General features: G+C 38.1%; 1 protein-coding gene across 1 annotated transcript in view; it reads left to right on the plus strand.

Moving 5' to 3' along the window:
• ESR1 (estrogen receptor 1) overlaps positions 1 to 27,211 on the plus strand; it is a 195,309-nt gene that overhangs the window by 74,380 nt on the left and 93,718 nt on the right. Inside the window, 1 exon segment of the mRNA XM_040598160.1 lies at positions 4,506 to 5,010. Coding sequence (XP_040454094.1) covers positions 4,583 to 5,010 — 428 coding nt within the window. The 5' untranslated portion in view covers positions 4,506 to 4,582.

Below are 27,211 nucleotides of genomic sequence, written 5' to 3' on the forward strand. Positions count from 1 at the left end.
GGTTATTTCATTAAGTTAGAGTATTTTCTATTTTGAATTTCATTATCTATCCTTTTCCTTTTTCTGTTTCTGAGTCCGTTTTGCTGCTGCCACATTATCTGCAGTCAGTGGAAGGATGCTACTTCTCTCTCTTTTTTTTTTTCTTGAGCTATCTTCTAGTTTTGAAGTGAAAATATGTTCATATTTTCTGCTATGATAAGAATCCTAAACTTGTTTCAGTACCCTCCTGTTTGTAGCTGGTAAGGGTGTTGGACTGATGGTCCCCTTGAGCCAAACTGCACAAGCTTAATCTGATCACTCTAGTTTGTAAAAAAAACCCCAAACACCCAACAACAAACAAACAAACCCAAACAAATAACCAAATCAGAAATATAAAAAGTAGAAGCAAACTGTTCAACAACGAAATGAGCAAAATTTGCATTTAGAAACATATCTAAATATTCTTCTGCTGTAGATGAGGCTAATTTAACCACAGAGCCACAGAACTAGAACTGTGATTTAGTTTTAATGTTACTGCATTTGGTATTTTATTAGTGTAATTTAGAGTAAATTCCTCACTCTGGAAAATCTGAGTCAGGCACTGGAACCTCTGGCATATCTTGGAAAGGAAAATAGAAAGATTGCCATTTTAAAAAGGGGACCACAGGATTTAATCAGCCACTTCCATTCATTTAATTCATTAATTTCTTATTTCCATGAGTAATATAATGTCTGAATCCTTGCTGTTTCAGGAACTCCTCTCTCATCTCAGTCTCACTAAAAATCATTGTGCATGAAGAAGCAATTTCTGTTTTGACCTTGCTTGCCAATGTCTGTAGTGCTCCCCAGTCTCAGTGGTCTGTCTCCTCCTGTTACTTCAGTATTCATTAATTTTTATTCTCTCTTTCCTTCCTGTTTCTTCCCTTTTTTAACATATGCATACATACCATGTATGCATAAATCTGGATGGATCAAAGTTAGCATTAATTTTATTTGTATATTCCCAAACTTCAGAAATATAGCAAAAAAGCAATCTATACCTGATATAAATTTAGCTAATCTTCAGATTTTGTAGAACCTGTTTCCCTCTACTTTTTATGGGTGTCTGAGGAAGATCAGGATAGATGACTTTCTCCTGTAGTATGTGCTCAGTAATTCCAAAATAATATTAAGCCTTCATTAAGGTGAGATAAATACATAGGGCAGCTTGGTTGCACTTGAATACACGTTAGTGGAGAAATTACCAAATCTGAAAAGGTAAATTTCCCATTGACTAAGTATTTTTTTGAACACTTCCTGTTTAACACTGGAAATGAAGATGCTGCAGCCAATTCATGTTTTTATTTACTCTGTCGTTGCTATGTGTGTGTTTTGTGTGTGTTTTTTAAAATGCGGAGTGAATGAGGCAAGCAGTTCTGTATGAGATCTACATATTTTTGAAGGCGCACACATGAAATGGGATTTAGGAAAGAGAAATTTTTGCATAGACTTTGTGTCCATTGGTAAAAAGTACCAAATACTATTGCTACATCCTAGTCACACTTCCATACTATGCTCATATGTAAAACTTGGCATCTAATAGATTAGAGTGATTAAACTGGGTGGTGGAGTAATTCCTGGCCTTTAAGCACAAATATAAGGTTTTAGAAACTTAGGTCTCATTTCTCTGGGGGGTGACCCCACACGCAGACACATCTAATGCCATCTGTAAAGCAGGATGAATTAACAGCATGCATTAATTTGGAGCAAGCAGGATAGTCATCACCATGTAGGAAAGAAAAATAAACCTCCTGATAATTTGTTGCATTTCATAGCTTTTTTTTATACCTAAAATTCCCACATATAGTATGCAGAATCAAAAATTGATTTTCTGCAGTATACACAAATGAAAAAATTCAACTTCTTCATGGGATTTGGCTTGACCGACTCCTCCACCTCGCCCTTGCCCTTTCTTGCTCTCTTGCTCTTCTTCCACAGAAGAAGCCAGCCAAACATTACAAGATGCTATATCACAGGGATTCCCAGCCAGCCCCTAAGATCTTGTTGGTGGCATTCTGATTTTTTTCCTCTGAGATGTGTACCAGGCTGTGTGCTGCAGGGATACCGCAGCTAGCTATTGCTGAGCTCTTTCAGGGGGCAGGACTCTAACTTTCCACACTGGCCTGTGGAAAGCTGCTCGCAGGATCCCTGGTTTAAGTGGTACGGAGCAAAGTGATGGTGCTTTTATTTAACCCTACAGTGTGTTTTAATGCTGTTTGCATATAGTGGAAACTAAATATTTGCCTCCCTGAAAACACACAACTCTTCCCCAAAAAGGTTGCACAGGATGTACTCAAAAGTCAACTCTCTGTGTGTGCACTTATCTCTTCCGTCTTCTGCATAGCTATTATGCTGGAGCATTTTATTGCATGTCAATATAACAGTTCTGACACGGCATACATGTTGGATAGTGCTTTAAATAAAAATGTAAAGTCCATTTTGTAGCACTTTATAGAAGTGGAGGGTACTTTACTCACTTCACATTATTTACATTAATTCTTAGATTATGCATCTTAATACAAAGTAATCCTTTCCCTATGTATTACCAAAGCACTAAATGAATTCTGGAACAGTGACTTACACTCATAACTGCCACTCACTTCAGTCTGTGTAGCCCAGCAGACTGGCTGCTGAGAGCTATGCTTGCTTGCTGTTTTGTGAGTCTCTGCATCTGCAGATTCGCCCACTCTATGCAAACATGCGCACACTCTTTTTTTTCTCTCATACTGTCTGGCATATTTTCAGAATAGCTCTTCGAAGACTTTCTGAACCACTGGGTATGATTGTCTGATTATTATTTTTTTAACTGGGAACATGTTTAGTCCAGTGTTATTTAAACGAGCTTATCTCTGATCAAAGTCTACAATCTGAAATTTGAACAGGGTAGGGAGGGTGGCTGGGTGGGTGAGGAAATCTATCAAGTACATGTTTATGTGTGTGCTGCTGTCTTAGCTGTGTGCCTGTGGAGAGGTACAAATGTATATTGGTTCAGAATAATCTTGCAAATGTAAATAACTTTGGCTGTTTTAGTAGAAGTTCTGAAAACATGGTCTTATTACTGAAAGAAGACAATTTTTAATAAACTTTTCTTGCACCTATTAGTGACCTGCATAATCATTTTTTTGGTTTCTTGGTTTTTTTGAAGGTTGAGCTGAATAACTATGTTGTTTAAGTATAGTGTAGACGTTGCTAGTATTCAAAGCACTAACTGGAGCCCATATATTAGTGCATTTAGAGTTGGCTTTAACCTATTTTAATGACTGAACCACAGACCACAGCAGTAAAGCTGGAGAGCTTGAAACAGTTTCTGGAGGTTTTCATTTAGCTGGTTCAGGAGAACTGGCTTGTGCAAAGTTAAAATTATATGGAATGAGATTGCAAGATGAAGCATGCATGCCACACCTTTTCATTATGTTCTCTCTCTTCCTCCCCCCAACCCCCCCAAATATAACTCTGAGACGTATTTCAGGGTTTTTTTAAGTCAATCCCATTTGATTATTTTAGGTTGTTTGATTTTCTACTCTGATTTCAAAATTCAAGTTTGAGCTTTTGTTTAGAGGACTAGGAAAAATAATTTCCTGTATTCAACTAATGTGTCATGCAACCAAATAATTTTTTCCTAACTTTTAGGATCTTTCTGTGGCAAAGACTGACTGATGCTTTGTGTAATCATTTTACAGTCTAAAAAGAAGCAGACACATTTCTAGGCTAATCTAAAGATTTTTCTCACTTTTTAATGTTACTATTACACTCCAGTAACTTCAAGTTGCTATTACTGATGAAAGCATATTATAAACCTTTTCTTCCACATAAATACAATATATCCTTTAATTTTATTAGTTTTATTGACTAAGTCTTGTTATATACACGCACGCAAGCAGACACATGTGCTTGCACACACACATTCTGCTTTGCCCTATCTCCGTTACAGCATAGTCCTACCCAGGGTCATTACGATGTACACGTTACATATTTCTAGCAAACATGAAAATGAATCAAACAGGAGGAGAGATAAGCTCTGATAGATGGGAGCCTGCCGAGGAAATAAAAGGCAGTAATCTGCCTGACCACTGGACTGCTCTTCCTGGTTGGATTTAAGTGTCCTTTCCCGTTAGTTGCTGCAGAGTGCTGGCTACTCTGAAGTGAAAAATTAAATGACTAGTAAGAATGAAGCAACGTTTAGAGGGACAATTATTTAGTATAACTCCAAAACTAATTGTTCCTGAAGTGATGTTTAAACGAACATCGGCACAAGGCAAGAGCTCCTGGCTCATGGCCAGCACCTTGTAATGGATATTAGTGCGGATGAGGAGTTCCTAAAAGTTAAAGAGAGGGAGGGAGGGGGAGGGAGAGAATATGCGTTTTCAGTGCTCTCTCTGCGTTTGTTTGTATCCTCCTCCTCCCAGAGATTAGAGGAATACCTGTGTAGTGCTGCTTTATTATGATTTCTACTGAGCCTCAGAATAGGTTCTGATATTTTTTTTCAGGTGGACTGCCAGCTGCCGATCTCGCTGTTGACAGTAAAAGCAGGTATGTTCCTTGCTCGCTGCCATTAGCACTGACCATGACCCTTCACACCAAAACCTCTGGAGTTACCCTGCTGCACCAGATTCAAGGCACTGAACTGGAGACACTGAGCAGACCTCAGCTGAAGATTCCCTTGGAAAGATCGCTCAGCGACATGTTTGTGGAGAGCAACAAGGCAGGAGTTTTCAACTACCCAGAAGGAGCCACTTACGATTTTGGTACTACGGCTCCAGTGTACAGCTCTACTACTCTCAGTTATGCCCCTACTTCTGAATCTTTTGGGTCCAGCAGTCTGGCAGGATTTCACTCGCTGAACAATGTCCCACCAAACCCAGTGGTGTTCTTGCAAACAGCGCCCCAGCTCTCACCCTTCATCCATCATCACAGCCAACAGGTACCCTATTACCTTGAAAACGAACAGGGGAGCTTTGGGATGAGGGAAACTGCTCCTCCAGCCTTCTACAGGTAAATGCTACAGATAATTTTTCTTCTTTCTTTAAGCAGATATACCGAGAAAATTAGAATGTGGGAATTTTTATGCCTTAATATTTTCTTTTTGCTTAAAGGACCATGTGATTATCTTGAATTATCCATGATACCTAGACTATAAAAAATACTGTAGAAGAAAGCAAAACTAATTCACAGCTCACTGTGACTGTAAATGGTACATTTTGAAAACTACTTAAATGAGAAACAAATTGGATGAGTATAAATATTTCTTGGGAAAACATAAGATCATAATTGATTAAAGAATGGCAAACAACCTCCCTGTTGCAATATATTAGAATTACTGTCTGAAGTACACTAAACAGACTTCCACCATCACACGTTTTTGAGTGTAAGTGGCTGGTTGTTCAGCTTTTAGCTGGTATTTTTTTCCCTCTGCCTTCCTTTACAGTGTGAGAAGTGGCTTATGTAAGAAGTAGTTCAGAAGCACAATATCCTTCCTAATCAAACTGTTAGAGTTCACTCAGTGACAGTATATCGGCCAGTAACCACCTTCATGAGCTATCCTAAGAGCTGTGTACATATTCACCTGCATTCTTCGTTGGAAAGTCATATGTATTAGGCATAAATCTGGCATGCTGCATTTCAAAAGATAAGATTTATTGATTTTTTTAATGTGTTTGTCCCTCAATAGAAGGGTGGTGTTTTTTTTTTTTTTCTGGAATAGAAAGATAAAAGTATCTTTAAAGGGGGAGGGGAACGATTTTCCTCGGTTTAAATGTGTATTGTCAGTTGTGAAAACATTTACTTAATTTTTGAAGTTGTAGAAATTGATAGAACTGCAGCTTCCAAACACACCAACAACCGCACTGTTAATGCTTGTACAGTGTTAATAGCATAGTTTTGCGTTAGCTTATTATACTGGGCTTCAATGAATCGAAGTGAACAATTAAATGCATTTTTTGTTTTCCTAAAGTCTGTTTGTATCTGTTAATTTGAGAGATACAAGTGAGTTTGCTAGAAATGGAACAACTCTGAAAAAATAAAAGCAAGTTATTTTTTACCCGTTGAGGGCCAGACTCTGCCAATTTTATTTGCACAATATAATAAGTTACTGTGAATAGCAGTGTAACTCACCTTGACTAAGAATTTGGTAGCAGAATCTGGCACAAAAAAAGAGATGCTGATTGGAGTTTTTGTAAATGATTAATCAGTTTTAGTGAGCAAGTGGAGTAAAGGCTGGTGAAATGATAGATAACGGTTATGTCAGGCTGTTCAATACGGTGATCTGTTAACTGAGTCGGTTCAAACAAAATGCATTTTAGTGCAACCATATACAATACATGTAGGAAGTACATGTCAGAGCATAAAGCTCTTGAATGATTACCAGTACTTGTCAGCAAAACTGCATTTTATGCTAGATTAAAGGGTCTTTTCTATGTGACTGTCCAGTGCAAACCTATGGTGAAAAGTGTGCAACTGACCTTAGCGATGTAAACATTGGAGTAGTGAGTTTGTGAAGTTAAAATACAGAGGCAGAAAATGTACTGTTGTTAGGGTACTTTTACTTGAAGGAATCAGAACCAAGAATCCCCTGGAAATAGAAGTTGGACTGTGGAAATAATGTCCTTTTATGTTTAAACTGTGAATGGAGGTGAGGCACTTCTAAATGAAATTAACATACTTTTTTTTTAGTTTAAATGCTGCAGCAAACATGTAAGGCCAGTGCTGGATTCCCCACTTCCTGACATTTTTAATGAAAAAATCTGATGAAAGTGTTTCCCTTGCAGATGTATTTTAGCCATATGTTATTGATGAGGCTTTATGCAGCAGTAATTAGGTGAATTTATGGTCTTGGATATGCAGGTGGTTTATCTGCATACAGTGTTATACAAATGATTTAATGATCCCTTCCAACAATAATTCTGTAAAGCTTATCTTATGTGGTAATGAGTAATGTGTATCAAAGTACTTGCTGTGATTATCTTTTGTTAACAGGCATGGTACTGTTGGAATTAAATTGATAAAAGCTTTGCTTTTTTTTTTCTTTTCATTTTTGCAAGATTTTACTTACAAATTTATCACCCTCACAACATTAAATATTAGGTCTTTGTTCTTGTGTTTTGGCAAAAGTCCAATCACCAATAGTCTGTTAAAAATAATTTGTATATGTGTTCAGTGTCTGGGAAATATTTAAATACCTAATCATGGGGCTTAAGAACAAGTTCTTTAAAAGATATAGTAATGCATGAATTTCCAATTTGCTTTACTCATTAGGCTAATCTCATTGGGTTCAGTTGGGTTTTGGGAGAAAAGACAGCATGGGGCAGTGTAATCTGGCAATGAATAAATTGATGCTGTAGATTGGAAGATGTCTAACTGCCAAAATGGTGAGTTTCTGGAACGACCTACCAGTATGAGTGGTAAAGGCAAAAATTCTCAAACCAAAAGCCCTAACAAAATTTAAAATGGATCATGATCAGTTTGTGATATGGCTGCCTATTTCTGTAATAAGTAATGTAACCTCAAACCCAGAAGGACTCCTCTGTAATTCTCATTTACCTTTCTGTGTAACAGAATTGTGCTTTTGGCTTGTAGGACAGAAACAATTGCATTGCATCATCCTGTTATACTCTGGATTTGAGATGCAGATGCTGCATTCAGTGATTAAAGTGGCTAGGACAATAAATTATCATTGCAGGCTGGAGCTGAAGTTATATTCTGTTAATACTTGGATAAAATGTTAAAAATCTTCAGTCACAAAACTGAAAACATAATGTATGTGATAAGGAAAACTTTTAATGTCACTTGATTTTATTAATAATTATTCAAAATCACACTATCGACAAGTGTAGTTACATGTGTATTAACTCTGAAGTTAGATTTTATTTCTTTCAAATAGCGTTTCCTTTTCCAAAAGGCTTTGTCTCTTATTGCAAGATAATGACACGTTTCTATATCTAGCTGAAGAACATAATGATATATAAAGGGGAAAAAAAAGATTTTGTAAAAAACACAAAAAATATACCAATCTCTTCCTTCTTGGAGTCTCTAAAACACGGACATCAGAATTTAGGAAAAAAAGAAGGGGCTTAATTAATTCAAATTCTGCTGTCTTTAACATGACTCCTTTTATGTCTGACCTTGTGGCTGTTTTTATAGGGAGCCAAGCTAAAATACCTTTCCCTTATCTTAAAATGTCTGTATCTTCCAGTAAAAGGGAGAAGACATAGTGTTAGTTATGTTTTTAAGCCTCTTCAAATCTCACATTTTATTTTCTCAATCATTTTTTATAATAGGATTTTTTTTTATTAAATGCTGACTAGTTGTTGATTATCGTTACAGGAAATCTTGTGCTCATGGGTATTACAGTAAATTAATTGAAAGATTGCCTTTGCCCTTAACTATTAAATTCAAGTTCTAGTAATTTCTGGTTATTTCCTTGTCCTTTTCAGCAGATGTTTTTTCATTCAGGGAAAAACCAAGATGCCTTTCAGTAGCTAATTTACCTTGGTAAATTCTTACAAGCAATAGCAAAGATGAATCCTTTTTGTTCTGCCAGTGTGTGATGTTCCTGTGCCATCCCACTGAGTGTACATTTCCTCACATCTGAAGTAAAATCCTGCCTGTATTTCCAGCTCTCTGTAGATTGTGTTTAGTGCTGCTTCCAAATCTGGCCAAAAAAACCATAAAGATGGACTGCACCTACCAGCTACCTGATGAGGGTTGGCTGTCAGTCTGTAGTGAGTGACAGGCAGGGTAAATCAGTGTACAAACAGAAATACCAGGTGAAAAAGTTATTCACTGCTCCCTCACTTTTAGTAGTTAGTTTGTGAGTATCTTCTAGTACCTTAAGATCTAGGTTTAGATCAATAAAGTATTCGTTTAGTTATAGTCCCAATTACCATACTGAAATTAAATCTGAGTGATTTAAACCTGTTGTTCCAATTAATATAGTCACAGCTTTAATTTTTAATGATTGCTAAAATTGAGAAAGATTACCAGTGTAGACTGATCCCTCTTCTGCTGTGTTTCATAAATCCATCAGTCCAAAAAAGTTACTTAAACTAACACATATTTTTACATTGCCTGATTCATTATGAATCTTTCTAGTTGTTCCTAAACAAGGAGGATTTTTCCAGGTTTTCAGATTAAAAGAATGTTACAATGAATGCAAAATTCAAAGATATTTTTTTTTTCCTTCTGTAGTGTGAGGTATTCCATAACATGGAGTACTATGTAAAGTAGTGTTTTGCCTGCCTATGAGTTTTGGTTGGGTTTTTTGGCTTTTTTTGTTTTTAAAAAAATATTTTTCTCTAAAGCATCAATCTGTTCTGAGTCCCCTCTTGAACAGTTTGAGTGTTCAGGCAGTTTATTGAACACTTAGAGTGTTCCTGTTTTCAAAGCTTGTACTGATATCTCTGACAATTTTACAGCAATAGAAGACTACAATTAGAAAGGCAGGAAAACATGGAGTTATCCTATCTCATGGAAATGTTGTAAAGATAAACCTGTTAAATGTTCTGAGATACACCTTACTATTATGAGGGACTTGTATAAACCAGTGTCGCTGTTTCTGCAGCTCTTAGACACTGTGCTGGTGTGGATCCTGCTGCAAGCTTGCTTGCACCATAAAGTCACCAGCCCATAATGTTGAAGAGAAACATGTGTTGTCTGCCTCCTTGTGTCCCTGAATAAGACTGGGCAGTGGTGAAGAGTGGTAAAGGAGCTGTTATGCTTCCTCATCACCCTCCTTTTACCAATATAAAGATGGATCTCACCTGCTCCCTCTGAGCTTCCTTTTCAAAGTTTCCTTCTTATTGAAGGAAACTGTCTTAACTTCTCTAGCAGATGTATTTTTTGCATAAACCAGAGACTCAGGAAGTGCTCCATATGCCTAGTCCTTTTCATGTGGATTTAAAACTTGTGGCTAAAAAATAAGATTGTTCAGGATGCCCATGTGGACGGGGTTCATCTGTTTTAAAGGTAGACACCTAGGTCTTTATGCAGTTTTCCACTCCTTAGGCATCTGGTGCCATTTGAGAGGCCATAAGGTCAGAGGGGTCTAGCTAGCAAATACGACACAGGACTTACCGTGTAGATATATTCTTTTTGGAGTAGGAGGTGGGTGTCAGTGAGGGTCATCACCTGGAACACCTCAAATGGCATGTGGCATAGACAACAGCATCAGACCTTCACACAGACTACCTCTTAGTCTGTGGAGACACAGAGAGAAAGAGGCACTGTGAACACACACATTGGCTCTTTCTAAGGTACCTGATTAAAACAGACCAGATGCATTAGGCTCTAAAGGAGCAAGGTTCTCTTTCTGTGCTGTAAAATATGGCTAAGGTGGCTGATTCTGGTACAGATATCTACTGGGTGAATATGGATGCCCAGTGATGACCAAAGTTACATGAAATTAATCCCACCCGTACAACTCCCGTTTCTAAAGAGTCAAAACGGTCAACATCTGTAATCTCCCTTCAGATAGACACTGCAGTAAGTCCCTTGAGAGGAAGACAGGGAATTGACTCTGTGTCATTGGCCTTGATCATTCTTACTCTGAGGCTAGTGAAACAACAAACACTGCTGGCCATATCTACTCTGATAGGGAAAGCATTAGTTGCTGGCACCAGTTCCTCCAGCAATTGCAAAGTGAACATCGAATGCCAGCATTTTTTATTAAACCAACAAGAAAGGCTGACCAGATCTAAGGCATAGCTCCAAACAAACACAGAGGAGAACAGTCCTGCAACTGAACTGCATCCACCTCTTCTAACAAATAAAGATTTTGGTTATTTTGTTTATTTGATATAATAAATCAACGGCACACTGAAACTAATCATGAGCTCCCTGGTCTGTCTGCAGGGAGTTTTCTGTTATCTATTCAAGCATCAGAACTGAGATTAGAGCAGAGATGCTGTCCTTCAACATTCTCATTTAAAGTGCTGCTTTTATTGCATTAATTGTAGGCGCTGTTCATAAAATTTGCTGTGCAGAGGGAAGTCACATCCGACGTTGTACACTAGCCCTATGCATTTGGATGGCCTTTCCAGTGAACTGCAAAGGTCATTTACCACAGCTTACTAGGAACCCTGATCAATGGGATGCTGGGCAAGGCACGGTATTTCTGCTTTTCTGCCAAGCTCAGATTCCAGTTGCTGGGAGGGTTCTTACATCATCTGACTCAAGTTATTTCTTCTTCTGGTGCAAGACTATGAACATGCGAGATATTGCTTGCCAGATTTAACCTACCACATACTTAGGTGATACCTGTTAGAAACAAGAAGATCATAAATCTGCAGGATAATCTTCCCTGACAAGATATTGGTAACAATATTGGGTTCAGGAATGATCTGGGCATTTTATTTTAACCTTTTACTAGAAGAAGGAAATATGGTCCTTGGAAAACGCAGAGCTTATATATAACTGTTCTAAACTTAAGCCCTATTTAATAGGTGTACATAACAATTGCAGTGGTATTCCAGCCATCGCAGTGACAGTCTTAACTAGTAACACAGCAGCCAGCATCTATATAAATAAGAAAAGATGCCTCCATTTTCCTCTCTGGGAACTATTAGTAAAAGTAAAAAATAACGCTAAAAGTTGAAAGTCAGAAGTAACTAAAAGGACTTCTTAAACAAGCAGTTGGTGACTAACCATGTCAACATGCATGTAGCCACTTCACATCCCGTGGGTGGAATTTCAGTCTACAATGACTGTTCAAGAGTGCAGCCCATTTAGAATCAGACAACATGGGTGGAATATGTTTCTCTCTGTTTCCATGTGCTGCTATCTCACTATGCTGCCAAACGTCAAAACCTACCTCCCCAGGACCCAGGCATCATCGTCTTTGTAGAGTAACTGTTGAAAGCTACGGGGGAGAGCCTTCTCTCCCTTTGAGGGTGATACAGCAGTGAGCATCTAGGCAGCACTGGACTGCATTTAATGCCCATGCATTTCACTTCCCATTCATAAGCTATGTAAGTGGTGTATTTCTCCATCTTGATCATCATATCTAAATAAGGAAACTGCTTTTAACTGATTTTCCAGGGAAAACCTGTATTTTTCCTTTTAAGATTTTTTCAGTGTCTCATCAATCTGTTGTGCAAATGTACAGTTTGATTGCTACTTCCAGTCTTTCCTCCCTCTTATTACTCGCTGTCATGCTGAAACACTGCTTTGATCACTGCAGGTTACTTCAGTACTGATTTGTGCTGCTAAGATATGACTATGGAAGACTTTGTAGGATGCCACAAAGGGGCTGTCAAAGCTAGCTAGAAAGGGGAAGGAAAATTTGCTGCAGCACGGAAGAAATCTCAGCTCGTGTTAAATAAAAATAATTAGGAAAATGCTGTGCAGAAAACAGCAGCTGCAGAATAAGATGTAGCATCAAATTTAGGCCCAAGTCTTAAATCCAAGACTGGGAAACTCATAATATGCTTTCCAGATAACCTCTACTGCAGTTTTTACATATAGCCCTGTTAAAATTGGAATCTATAACACCTACTTTTTTCTTTCTATTTACCTTTTTATTTTGTTTTTCACTTTAAGTGTAGTTCAGGTTTGTGAGAAAAAATCTAGTAATTCATAAATCTTTGAAAAATATTCCATTTTTTTAAACTTACTTTTTTCTTCAAATTTATCTGTAAGCAGATGGAAACTTGGAAGGTGCTAAATCTAAAAATCGACATTTAAGTTTAATGTTGAAGACAAGTACTATAAAATCTGATACTTGGCAAAAATAAGTCACGTAATACCTTGTCATCTGTGTTTTTAGTTTATAAAGCTAGTAAACATTCTTAAAATATTTTTTTTTTGCTGAGCTATCTTGATCAAGCAATATCTAGTTATTATTCAGTAACTTGTATCAGCTGGTGTCTAAAGAAAATTAATTCAAATAAGTGTTCCCTGCTTTGGCAATTAGTTACAACTTGAACTTGACAGTAAGATCCCTGTTTCAAATTACCTATCACAGAATCCTTGTATCCAGGAAACTGTAGCAGTGGCAAAGAATACTATGGCTGAGAGTGTGTGCCAAATCTAGATAACTTTGGGGAGCTAATACGTCAAAGAACAGCTTTGTCTGTTTGCTTCCATTCTGCATTAAAATGATACTCTCTTTTTGGCCATGTTGTTAAACACAAGCAAGGATAAAGTGTATGTTGCCAAAGCATGAGCCACTGTAGGTCATGTATTACCCTGCAATAGTTTTGCGTATTTGGATTATTTAGAACTTGTGGGTTGAAAAGTATTTATAGTTTTGTCTTGCCAGCTATGAGAAATATAATCCTAATTTTCACCTACAAGGGTATCAATAAGAGATAAACCATGCAAATCCTGGAAATGGTGAATCAGCAAAATATTAAATATCTAAGAGCATTCTAACTAGGTTTATGGCAAAAGGTGGTGAGGTAGAAACCCCTATAAAATAAAATATGTGGAAGTTTTATGTGGCAACAATATTGAAATTATTACAATTGTAAGAGGCATGCATTAAGAATATCTGCCAGGCGTATTGCAGTTTAAGGAGTCAAACATTGCTAAAACTGATTGCACGCAAATGAGTTAAGTTACTATTACCACTACTTCTTGATCCAAGTAATAAAAAAACAAAACAAAGTGGAAATCTGATTCTGCAGAGAAATTCTTAAACACCCTGGAGCAAAACTCACCTTTCTTTACAGATGGTTCTAGTAACACTGCTTATTATTAAGTCTGCCTAGGTACTTCTCTTTTTTGGTTACATTGTCCAGCTTTGGCACATATTTTCAGTATTAGATGATTGTCTCAGGTAATTTTTTTTTTTTAACATTTTGACAAAAAAGGGCTTGATTTTCTAATAATCATGAAGGGAAAGGAAAATTTTGCAATACTCATGCAAAAAGCCCCCAACTTTTTCATTGGACAACCTAGACACTTCGTATTACAGATACAGCTTTGATATTTGGTAATGTGGGGATACTGTCAAATCAAGGCTATTTTTTTTCATTTTTCCCCAGAAAGCTTACTCAATTTAAAGCTACAAACACGTGAAACATCTCACTGTTTACAATGGGGAATTTTTTTTTTCATTTGATAACTAAATTATATGAAATTTCATGTCATGCATGCTCCATCCTCTCTCAATGATTATATATTGACTGGATTATAAAAGTAACCCTCTCTGACAAAGCGTAAGGTTGCTTCATTGTGCAGTTGCATGGCTTTTGGACAGGAGTTTCTCTGCAATTATTACTGTGGGCTGAGGCAAGTTACTGAGAGATGAGAATCATAAAGTAAGTCTGGAGGGGCCTCTGATGGTTATCTGGTCAACATCCTGCTCAAAGCAGGGCTAACTCCAAAGTTGTATCAGGTTGCTCAGGTCCTTATCCAGCTGAGTTTTGTAGATGGCCAGGAATGGAGACCTCACATCCTCACAGGACAATCTGTTACAGTGCTGAACCACTCTAACTGTAAAAAACTTTTTCCTAATGAATAGTCACAATATTCTTTGCTCAAAGTTGTGTCAGATGTCTCTCGTCCTTTCACTGTGTGCCTCCAAGAAGAGTCTGGATCTGTCTTCTTTAAAGTCTCCCATCATATAGTTGAAGACAGCAATAAAATCCTGCCTTAGCCTTCTTCTCAGAAGACTAAATTCAGCTCTCTCAGCACCTCCTCATACGTAATTCTTTCCAGCCCCCTCCTCGTCTTGGTGGCTGTCCACTGGACTTGTTCCAGTTTTTCAAAGACTGTTTTCAGCTTGGAAGCCCCAAACTGGAAGCAGTCTTGCAAGTGCCAAGGAGAGGGGAACTCTTCTCTCAGCCTCCTGTCTGTGTTTATACAAGTACAATCCAGGATGTGCTTGACTTTCCTTGCTGCCAGGGCATGCTGCTGACTCACGTTCAACTTGTCCACCAGCACCTCCAGGTCATTCTCTGCAGAGCTGCTTTCCAGCCCCTTCTGTATTTCTGCAGGGTGTTATTCCATCCCAGGTGCATGGCTTTGCATTTTCTGGTGTTGAACTTTGTGAGATTCCAGTGGGACCATTTCTCCAGTTTGTTGAGGTCCCCCTGATGGGCATCTTTGCTTTGCAGCATATCCACCAGTCTGCATGCCCCTTCCTTCCAGTTTCATTTCGGTCATTAACTTTTGAGGCGTGACATTTCTCCCTTCATTGCTGTTAATGAAATATTTACCTCAGTATTGATTGCACAGAAATGCTACTAGTACCTGGCCAAATTTGAACTGCTGATTAAAATCTGTTGAGACTAGTATTCCAGTCATTTTCCACCCATCTTATAGTTTGTCTTTGCAGCCATCACTTACTACAGTGAGAGTGAGAAAAATGGTCTCTCTTCTGCTTTTAGCGTCCTTTTGCTTCATCTGTAATAGTTCTAAAGAGTTTGGCAGAAGTCACACCAGAAAAATGTAATAAAAACTTAAGTTTTCAGGCTAGGAAGATGGGATGAGGAGTAAATAAAGGTGGTCTCATTAAAGAACAGAATGGGACATGCGAAGAAATCTGGTGGGTCTGGTAAAGGTAGCAACCTTGACTCTCTGGTGAAGTGCTGTAGCGTGTTGTTGTGAGCTGGCAGAACATGGATGAAGAGGGAGTGGTCCAGCAGGAGAAAGTAGATATAAGGACCTGGAAGGGTTTGGGGTGGACCAGAAAAGTAAAGCTGAAGTAGAAACTCCGGAAGAAGACAGAGTTGGAGAATAAAGAGTGGAATTTAAAGGTACTTGGTGACTGAGACTTAGACTGGGGACAGGGGCTGTAAAGAGGACTGAAACAGAGCAAGTGCATGTTGCAGAGCACGGGGAAATAAAAAGGCTGAGAGGGAGAAACAAGGACAGAGCTGGACCCATGCAGAACAATCTTTCTCCCAGCAGATGTATGCAACTGTTGCGTTTTATTTCCATCTACTACAGATTTAGCCAGAAGGTAATGGATTAGCCTGGCTGTTGGTATGTTCAATAGCCCAAGTGGCAGAGGTCAGTGCTGTAGGTATGAGCTTCCATCACTCCTGAAACACCAACTGCCATCAGAAGGACTCAGTGAGATCCTGTTTTGGGTGCTGATTGTTTAATTTCTTTAAAGCCTTTGTATTTCTTATGTGCATAGAGAAAATATATTGGAATTACACCAGTAAGTTCATAACATCAGCTTTCTCAAAGCTGAAACATGCTAGAACTAATTTTGTGTGCATGTATCTCTCCTTCTCTGCCTAATATTCTAACATGTGAAATGCAGATACTACTGCTTTACCACACAGGACCCATACAGATAAACATTAATTGGTGTCTGTGAAGTGCCCGACTGTTATAATTAAAAGTGCTATTGAAAATCATGTGGAAAATTGACAAGACTGTTTTCAGAGCAGGCTTCATTAAGAAAGAAGACATGATGCTAGATATGAACCAGGGTGAAAACCCAAAATATTGTGCTCAGTCAGTGGAAATGGTTTTGGAAACTAGCAATGGTATAACTAAACACAGTATCTGAAATGGAACAAAAATGGTTTACAGGCTTGTTAAGCACACATACCCAGCATTTTTCTCGGAAAAAATGAACATATTTCCACTTCAGTCCTTATATGGAATTCCATGTTCAGCTACCTTGCATTTGTTTATTTCATAGGTAGATAAGGGATGAATGCATAGAAGCAAGCAGTTAATGCACTAGTTTTTCATGTTCTCTAATTTGCTTCTGACATGAACTCTGAGATATGACCCTCCTTACTTAGGATGAAGGATTTTGCTGATTTCATTTCAGACACGCATTTCCGTACAAAAATCAATACATGAGCAAATATTAATGATGTGTGTGCTTTTTTTTATTAACACACACACACACTATAATAAAATTAGCAAGACCAAGATTGTCTTTTCAGGAAAATCTAAAACATCACTGTATGGCTAGCACCATCTTTATTATTTATTAAATATCAGCTTTAGGTATTAATATCTTCAAGTTGTTTTCATGTATGACCCATTTTCTGACTCATATATACCTTGTTTCCCCTCTACTTCATTTTATTGTTGACAAATGTGGACCTATCTGGAAATGGCAAGCAACCTGAAAGGTGCATTGCCTAAGAGACTGGCCCCACTTCTGCATTGTCCCTCCAGGTTTTTCCAGAATTAAAACCCAGAGAACAGAGAAAAATGAGTTTTCTTGTTTATTATGAGGGAGATGTGGTAAGAAATAAATGATAACAGGTGTGGTAAGAAATAAATGATAACAGGTGTGGTAAGAAATAAATGATAACAGGTCTCCGACATCTCCACTATATGGCTTCTGAAAAGCACCGTGTTTGAGTCACATAGCAGCCTAAAATGAACGGAGTCTGGAGGTGGTCTTTGTAGGGTAGGCTTGATACCAGATTACTTGGGGAAAGTCTCCTTGTCCCAGAGAAATTCCTCAGGTTTGTCTGCTGACTACTTGGTCCTTTTCTGATGACATCAAGGAACAAATTTTAAAAAACAAGGACAAGGTCTGTGTCCTATGGCCAATTCTGAATCTCAGATAAAAAAAATCAGAGTTTTCACCGCAAATTTATCTCTCTGGGTGTGGGAGATATTCAAGGCTGTTTTTGTGAGAACTGAGACTCCTTAAAAAGTGTAATGCTAGACATAAGTTAGCCCAACTAAAATATGCCAAGTAGAAATAGAAAAAAGAAATGTAGATCTAATGGAAAAGAAGTAAAATAGTTCAGTGCTTAATAAATCTGAGCTCACTAGCTTTACTGTACACCTCAGTCATGTCAGCATAGTCAAGGAATGGAGGTTTTGTTTACTACATGCATGAATCATTACAGAAATGTTTAGAACAGCTCTTTCTGCAACTGGGAAATGAATGCAGTAGCTGTCCATTTTTTTGTGGTCTGTGCTAAGCTCTACAAAAATTGACTAAAATTGTTATGGGGAAAAATTATTTCAAGAGCTACTTTTATTCCTTAGATTTCCATTTTGATACTATCAGCACTCTCAAGCTATCTTCTTTGCCTGTTTAATCCTTGGATGCTCTGAGGACAGGAGGTGCTGTGTTTCTACCATTAGACATGTGCACAGCTGCTGTGTAGAAGAAACAAGTCTTGTACAAGATGATGCAGTAAGAAAAACAATTTATTCTTGCAATCAGAGGTTCTGAGTTAAGTTTGAAGTTCAGTACAGATTCAGATACACAGATCAAATATTAATCTGCATATTAACTGAATTCTAATACTGAACTGAATTAACACCCCACTAGAGTATTTCCTATCAAATATGATTTTGCATAGATCCAATCTATGAGCCCATTTCAACTGCATTTTCTGAGCTAATGAATTTGTAATGATGCAAGCATACTGCATCCACAACAAAAGATTTAAACTATTGTGATTCATTAATTCAGCAAGGTTACCTTATTACATCCTTGTAGTTACCACAGAGTATTTTTGAGAAGAACTGATGGATTTTAAAGGAGAAATAAAATACTGCATGAGGAATATTGCTGCTAAACTTGAAGTAGTTTGTTTGGGTTTTTTTTGTTTTTGTTTTTTTTTTTTTCCAGAATAATAATAACAATTGCTTAAAATCTTAGGATGAAACTCAAGTCAGTTCAATTTCTTGTCTGAGAATATGGCCTTTTGCTTTTTGCATCTGCACATATATACCAAGGGGTTTAGCTGAATTATGTCTGAAAAATATCTCCTGTCTCCTTAAACAAAAAAGAACCCAAACCTTTTGTCAGGAGGTGCTTTGAATATGAATCAAATCTAACCCAAAACCTACTTGCGGGTACCTATATACATACATTATAAGTCAACTAAGAGTTGTTGTCTGTTGTGTTTGGTGGATTTTTCTGGGTCTGCAGAGCTGCATTGTAACAGGGGTGGGATGCTCTTTATGTCTCCTTTCCTATGTCTTTTTCTCATCTCCTGACTCACTAGCATCTGCAACAGCAACCCTTCTCTTAAGCACCGTGATGCAGAGTTACGTGTAGTTACCTTTTCAGAGCCTGCTGCTGTGCGTGTACTTGTACCATTGTTCGATTCCTGTGGGATGTGTACTTCAGAGTGTAGAACTAGTGAGGAGCTGAGCTCTTGGGTATGAATGTGAAGTGTTCACATTTTATCAGCAAGTGAAAAGAGGAATCAGGAATATGTCTGGTGTGGCAGTTCCCACAGGGATTTGTGGAGCAGTGTTGAGGCTGGAGAATGAAGACACAACTAAGACATCTTCAGTCAGAATCTCTGCGCTGTTGGCTTATCTTTCCATTTTACATATTATACTTTCCAAGATAACCTGATTGAAACTGGTTGTGGATTCTGGATTTGGAAACAGACTGATATTGGTTAGAATTATTTAGTTTCATCATCTCTAAATCTATGTAAATATGTATGTGAAATCAAGCGACTATGGTTTCAAGCTTGGCTATCTAACGCTACATACTTCAATTAAAAAACAAGTACCTGAGATGTTAGGTGGAGCCATATGAAGAAAGACAGTAGAACTTTAGAACTCTTATTGATGCTTCTAAGTATTTTTATTAAGGTTGGAACAAAATTAAAACAAAAAAAAGAAGTAAATCAAGTAACAGATGCCTTTGGACAATAATTCAAATATCAACCTGTTTGTCTTATGGAATACTTCTGATATATTTTTTAATACATGGACTGTTTGAAAATCAAGCATTATTTTTGCTCATATTTATACCACAGTAAGCCTAGATGAGAGCCTGGTGTTGTGTCCTAAGCTGCTGCTCATTCCAATAATTTTCTGGAAGAGTAATATCTGAAATAGAGTGTTGGAAACTTTTGGGTCCATTTTGGTCTGAGGAAATACAAAATCTGTTAGGTTGTTTTGAAGAAAGGTGAGTCATAGCTGCTGGCTCCTGCTCAGTCCTAATGCTGTGAGGGGCAGAGTGGCTGTGATCAGATGCTGCCAGCCTTCCCAGAGCAGAGGTGTGCAGGGATGTGCTGTAGTCAGCCACCAGCCTCAGCTCCACTGACCTGCTGCTTTCCTGCTGAGGCTTGGGTTGGACCAGGGTGGGTTGATAGATTTGCCATGCCAAGCTTAGTGCAGCATCCACTTCCAACATTCAGCTGTATGCAACAGGGAATATTTTGGCTAGAAATGAGTAAATAGATAATTTTTTTTGCCATAGGTAACCATTAAAGAATATTATGCAAGAAAAAAACCCCACCCACCCAGGTTCCACTTTTTTCTTGCATTTACAAGAAGCATGCATATCTGGAAAAGAAAGAAAAAAGATTCAGCAGGGGTTCCTTGCATCTAGTACACTGGTATTATGTGTGTCACATGTGAATAGGTAATAATATGTTTATAGATGTCATGACAGAAGTGTGGCTACTGTGTCCGTAATACTGTACATTTAATTCTGCATGGAAAAAAAAGTCTGTCTAATAGACTTTTTCCTTCCTTTGTAATTTTTAGGGCAGGGAGCAATTACTGCCTACCAACAATAAAAAGTGAGATTAATGAGGTGCTATATTGTGGCACCTCTGAAGCACTTCAGCGTATTCTCTGTTGCAGTGAGGAATAAGAAATAACACAATTAGATGACAAGGATTTGCCAAAACAAAATGTAACCTCTTAATGTCTTGAAACAAAAATATCACCAACACAAAAGGCAAGTGCACCGATTTCTCACAGACCTGATTTCTCACACATTGCTGCATGTTACTTCCAAAATACATCAATAAGCAGTTTTGCAAACATATATTATGTGCAGTTAACTATATGAACGTATTTCCTACCAGGTTTTCTTTATTTACTATTGATTGCATAGTTCAGCATATGCAAATTTATCTGTGGACATTATCTGAATGAATATTTTAACTACTTTGGGATAATTTAGATAATGTAGATATGTAAAACTTATTGTTTACTATTTGGTTAGTACTGATGATTGAGACGCACATGAAGAACAACAGAAAGATCTGCAGTCTACAAGCAGGAAATAGAAGATACAGAGGAGTAAGGAAAACAACACAGTCCAGTTTTTCAGTCCGCTATATTAATACATTATACAGCTGTAATGTAACCATTAGTCTGATCAGCTGAAAGCTCCCACTGAAAGTTTTTCCCATCACATTTCTGGTCATGATTCTTGTGGCTGCATTAGTAAACCAATGTGACCACACGGTTGGGATCCTTCTTTCTTCACCCTGTGTTCTCTGGTCTCCTTTTTCTCAGGTTTTGTGGCTGTGTGTTGAACAGCATTAATTTGCTACTCTGGGCCTAAGTGTCTATGGCCAGAAATGAAGGTCGAGCAAGACTGCCCAGTGTGGCAACAGTTTGCAGCTCTAACTTCTTGGACATAAGGAAAAATGACAGCTGTTGTAACCTTTAACACTAAATTTTCAGAAGTGATGTCTAGGGGTTACTTGAAGGGAAGGAGAACTGTAGGATCTAAAAACTTTAAAATCATTTTGAAAATCAGTTTGGCAGAGGTGTCTCAAATTGTATGCTTTATATAACCATCACTTCAGCTTTTCTTTCTTATTAATTTTATTTTCTATTTCTTACACCTTCAACTATATTTTTAGCATATGTAATTTTCTGTTTCTGGAGATCATCTATGACAAATACTATAGATAAGTTACATTTTATTTCACTGTGTCAATGAGGCCTGGCCTTATAAAGATAGCACACACCTAATGACTAGGCTACCTTGCATTGCTAGACTTCACTGCTCTGTTTCAAACTCCAACATGTCTATCACGTGGTTTACTCTTCATTAATATTCAAAGAATGAATTGGCATGCAAAGAGGAATTCATCACTTTCCAGAGAACAAGTATGAATCAAGTACCTCAGCTGGAGCAATGTTTCCCCACAAACTACTCAGATTTTGTGAGATATCATATTTCTGTGCATCCATCTTGCCTCCATTTTGACTGAAAGGACAAACTAAAGCATGCTACTTTGAGGTTTGCATCTTCCCTACTCGGGTCCAGACTTCTCAAGGCTGAAACGTGACATGATTTGTTATTAATTTTTCTTAACAGAAGAAGAGTATATAACAAGCTACAAAGCACAGGTATTCTGTTGGCCTGACAGTACTAGAGTGCTGTGAACACGTTTAGTAGCCCAATGCTGCAGGTGAAATGCAGCCCTTGTATGCAATGACTAGTCAGTATGATGTGTTTTCAGATGGGCTATTTGTTTGCCTTCTGTCATGCTTATGTCACCCGTCCTTTGATTGTTAACACTCAGCCACGTGCTTTTGTCCCATCTGTTAAACTTGTTATACTTTCAAGCGTGTGACTTCCAAGCCATAGTTTAATTTCTAGGATGCACATGCCTTGTACATGGGCATCAGCTAGGGCTGGTGCCTCTGTCTTTTCAACTGTCAAGCAAGTGTGGCACCACAACACACAGTGTACCAGTTGTGGATGGGTTTTCATCTCCTCCTGATACTGCAGGCTAGCCGTGGATTGCAAGGAAATTAATCTGCTTGTATTATGGGGATTGTGTAGGTCCCATGTATTAGTAGTTTGATTTGATGAAACTGGCTTAAGCACAAACAGGTCTGTATGTTTAGGAACTCTTTTTTTTTTTTTTCTTTCGCTGGGCCCTAGACTGTGCAATTTTAGTTCAAGGACTGCAGAGGCTCTGTTCCTAGGGTTTACTCTTTTGGGGCACAAACAAGAAGCTGCTGATAAACCACATCTTCTGAGGCAAGTACACAAGCATTTCTATGTGCAAGTGTCAGATTTTCCTAAGTGCCTAGTTCCTTCCAGGCTGCCCACATAGTGTCTTTGGGCTTGGCACCTCTGCCTAGTCTTTTTGTATTCTTGCTAGCAGCTGGCACAGAGTGGCTTGTTGGCCTGGGTTGTAAACTCTTTGGGAAAAGATTTTTGTCTCTTCCCTGTGCTTTGTATCAGTTGGTTCAAGAGGTCTGCATGCACTTTGATGAACTTAAAAGAACTACTTTAAGTAGTCATTTATTTCAGCAGATTTTATTTCCTTGTGGCCCAGAGCCCTCTGATTTCTTTGTTAGGATCATATGTAGCTGTGCCGGTGTTTTGTTTCAAAAGTTTCTTTTCAAATTGCAGTGTACCCATTAAAGTTATATTTTCAGTTTAAAATGTTATTTAAAAGAAAAATAGCCATTTTAAATCATAGATTGGTTTAGATTGAAACAATGTTATCTACATTGTAATGTTGTGTTACACAATCTGCATTCATATTTAACATATTTTTTGAGGTTGATGTAAAGGAGAACATTTATACCTTTTAAGCATTTTTCTTTAAAAATGTCTTGTTTAAGGTTGGTCATTGAAAGATTTTCCTAGGAATTTAATGAAGCTTTGGGCAACTGGTTAAACTGCAGTCTTAATGTGTGCATCTGAAGTATTTGGAAAGAGGGCTTGTCCAGGAATAAAAGGAACATACAAGCCCATAAAAGTCCTATAAAGGCATGGTGAAGGAAGATTTATGACTGATTCCTGTGTTTTTGCTGGCATTTACCTTTGAAATTGTCTGGAGGTAAGTGTAAGAATCTGACAGCATTTCCTGAAACACCCTTTTCCAATCTACTGAGTGCATTTAACCTTTTCCTTTCAGATGGTAGGATTGTGCTAGTTTATCTGAATGTTAGAAAAGAAAAACTAAAATAGCCAAGTGACTGAGTAATTCCGAAGGAAGTTTGCTAAGAAAAGTGAAATCCCGAGAAAAGACCTCTTCTGGATGTGTTATATTCTTATATGGAAGGCTGAACTTCAGCTTCTTCACAAAATTCGTAAGACACGTGAGATATACAGCGGTACAACTTTTCAGCTTGGTCTTTGAGGCTTAGCGTAGCTTTAGTAAAGACAAGGGTGACTAGATGTTTCTAAGCATGAAAGCTGTAGAGATTTCTGGAGATTGTCAGCTGAAGCTGCCTTTTGATGTTGTTCATGCTTCCAGCTTTTCAAACGTATTTTATTCTTCTGACCATTTACACTGAAGTGAGATGTCCAGTGTCCATGTTTCCAGAGTGTTGGTGAGGGTGGGGGCGGGCTCCACTCTGACACACTTGTGGGCACAGCTGATTGTCACACTCAGGTCCCTGTTGCTTCTGTCCCCAGAGCCACACACCAACTAAGTATTGCTGCCAGAAAATCATATCCATGCGTTTCCCAGAGGCACTTTGTTTCAGCAGCTTTTTCATCAAATTTGGCATGCTTTTAGACAGTGGGTTAATGTTTTTCCTCAGATGACTCTTCATGCGCTAGTCTGTGGGATTGCCTAACTGATCTGAGAGATTGTGACATAGACAGATAGTGCCCAGGCAAAACTCTGCCTGGCAGGCGGTACACACGGGCAGAGAAACCCTGAGCAAGTTGGCTGGTCATTATTTTGGATCCTGGGGAACTGGCTCAAAATATTTATTTCACTTGTGTTCCTTAAAGAGAAGGAGGATCATCCAGTAATCAGGGATTCAAAAGATACGTAAAAACAATAATTTGCAGATATTTTACTCCAAAGATAAAATAGTACCATTAATTTTAAATAGGCAAATGTTATCTGCCAATTGTTAAAAGCAGTAGAGAACTGTAAATGGGCCACCTGAAAGGTAAGTATATAAGAGAACGTTTTCCTAGCGCTGGTTGCCAGAACAGAATCTGAAACATTAAATATTTCTCAAATTCACTGAAGGTCAGTGTGGTGCCCAGTCTTTGGGATGGAGAAATCTAATGCACAAGTACAACTGGGGAATTACTAAGTAGGCAAAAGGACTGTAGAATACATAATAGCCTAAGGGGTAGAGAAGATAATGAGCTAAATACAAGACAACAGTAATCTTTTGCAGAAAAGTCAAATTTTATTCTGTGAACAGATGAACAGTTCAATATGTTGTTTCAGGAGAGACTGGCAAGGCCTCTTTCAGAATTATGCCCACTGAGGGGCAATCAAAGTCCTTATGAGAGCAGCAAGATGGGGGAATTGAAGGAGACTCTGGAAGGAAGGCTGAAGGCTGAGAGCTGGTGTAGCAGGAGCCTTACAAAGGTAGAATATGTACTGAGAGGGCAGCAGCCGAATTGTTCTCTGGGCTAACTGAAAAGAGCTGAGGACAAATGAACTTAGATTCCAGCAGAGAGGACTTAGGCTGAACGATTGGTAGTGAAACAGCAAACAGTCCACGGAAAGAGGCTGAATTATTGGAAGTAATGTAAGGACGAGTTAAAACAAGTTCCAGTGGGGCAGGTCTAGATATATAATCTTTTCAGCGATACTCTGTCCCTGCTTGACTGAATGTTAGTGTATAGTGATTGAAGAGTATGTAATTTTTGTAGGTCTGTTCATGTCACTTTCACATTGAGACTGTAGGACAGTTTGATACTGGTAGTTAGCATCAACTTCTGCTCCTGCTTAACCCTGCAGAACTGTACCTATGCATGTGTCCATGGATTCTTCTTGCTTATTATATACATTTGTATTTCTTTGTGTATTACATGAAAATAAAGGTTTTGATATTTGAATATCTTTCTGTAAAAACTTTTTAAAACTGGATTTCTGCAAAATGAAAATCCCACAGAAAATGTTTTTTGCTTGAAAATTAAAAAAAAAAGAGGAATTTTGTTGTCCAAACCTTTATTTTGCAGAAATTCGATTTCGGTGTTGATTTCAATGGTCTCCAAAATATTAATGAGCATAATATTTTTTCTTAATTCAGAAGTGAAATTCTGGCAAGAAATATTATGGGATTTATCACATATTATGGCTTGCATGACATCTCTCAATTAGTTCTTCAAAGATGTGTTTCTGGCCCCTGTTTTATCCCATGGGCAAGGTGTCCTGGCACACAGAACCTCAGAGCTCCAATGAGGGTGGTTACTGTGACGAAGGCTTGCCTTACAAGAAGTGCAGTCCCAGCCCAGAGGAGAAAAGACAGAAGTACAAACCATAGAAGGCAAGACCCTTTACATAAATGACATTTCATAGCTTTAAAGCTATCATAAAAAAAAATAATTGTGTTGATGGTTTGGTTTTGGGTTTTTTTTTGTTGTTTTTTTACTTTATATTTTTAAATTTTGTTTTGACTGACTTGAAACATAATAGGTTTTTTTTGTCGATAGTTCATAGCACTTATAATGAGCTGTTCACCACAGAATTTCAGAGATTTTAAGTTCAGCTTTGGTAAAAAGTATAATTTTGTCCTTTTATGATCAATGAGTTATACGTGGTCAACAAATGGCAATTCTAGGGTGCCTCAGTCCTTCCTCAGTTACAAATCTTAGTATGTGTTTGTGGAACTGGTGGGGCAGGTCAAAGGAAAGTAGGATTGTATATCAAGATTAACAGGAGTTAAGTAATCTTGGCAGACAGGGTTAAAAGGGTACAGAGTGAGGCAGAAGAGCAGAACCTTTCTGCTCAGGACACAAGGAAAGTAAGCAATGATAGAAGGAGAAGGAGAGTTTTGCGTGAGGTGCCTGCAGGGAGTCTGGCCATGGGAGAAGTAGCCAGACAGAGTCAGGCCACACACTGGAGAAGATGAGTTTGTCCTTTCTGGACAGGGAGACTGAATCTGGAAGGAAAAGCCCAAAGGTACAGTTAAGTGTAAGAATAGGACAAAAGGAACTGGGTGGATCAAGCAAGAGCATTTGAAAAAGAAAAGCTGTGGAAGGACAGAGCAGACATTTCCACTGACAGCAGTGGCAGCAGCCTTTGTGTATTTACTAGCTTTCATTTCTCACAAACAAGAGTAGAATAAAGGACTTGTAGTGTCAAAATGTACAGCTGTTAGCAGGTATCACTCACAACCTTCCTCTGCTGCTCAGGAATGGGAGTGATCTCCTGCCATCACCTGCTGCGTTAAGGCAAGTGAGAGGTGCACCAACATGTCCCAGCCCTGCTGATTGTAACTATAAATATGAGGCAGAAGGATAACATTTTTGGTTTTCTAGATGTCCTCTGCAGCGTGAGAAGCTACACAGAAAAAAACATTTGCAAACTTTCATTTTTAATAAGCTCAAATTAAGATGACCTGTGCAAATCTTATTTGGTCTTATTGTGCCTTTGTGATTATTATTATAATACTTATTTTCATAATTATAAGGTAATCATAAGTGGGCTGCTGTTTCAATAAATGAAGATCAACTCTGGAATGTGTCATGCCCATATAGTGAAATATGTCACTCTTTGTAAATTCTCTACTCATTTTTTGCAAAGACTGGTAAATGAAAAAAGGAATAAGGCAAAAATTTCAAGAAGTGTTATGTGAAGGCAGCTGATTGCTGGCC

The sequence above is a fragment of the Falco naumanni genome, chromosome 6 (genome assembly GCF_017639655.2).
Source record: "Falco naumanni isolate bFalNau1 chromosome 6, bFalNau1.pat, whole genome shotgun sequence".
NCBI lineage: Eukaryota > Metazoa > Chordata > Aves > Falconiformes > Falconidae > Falco > Falco naumanni.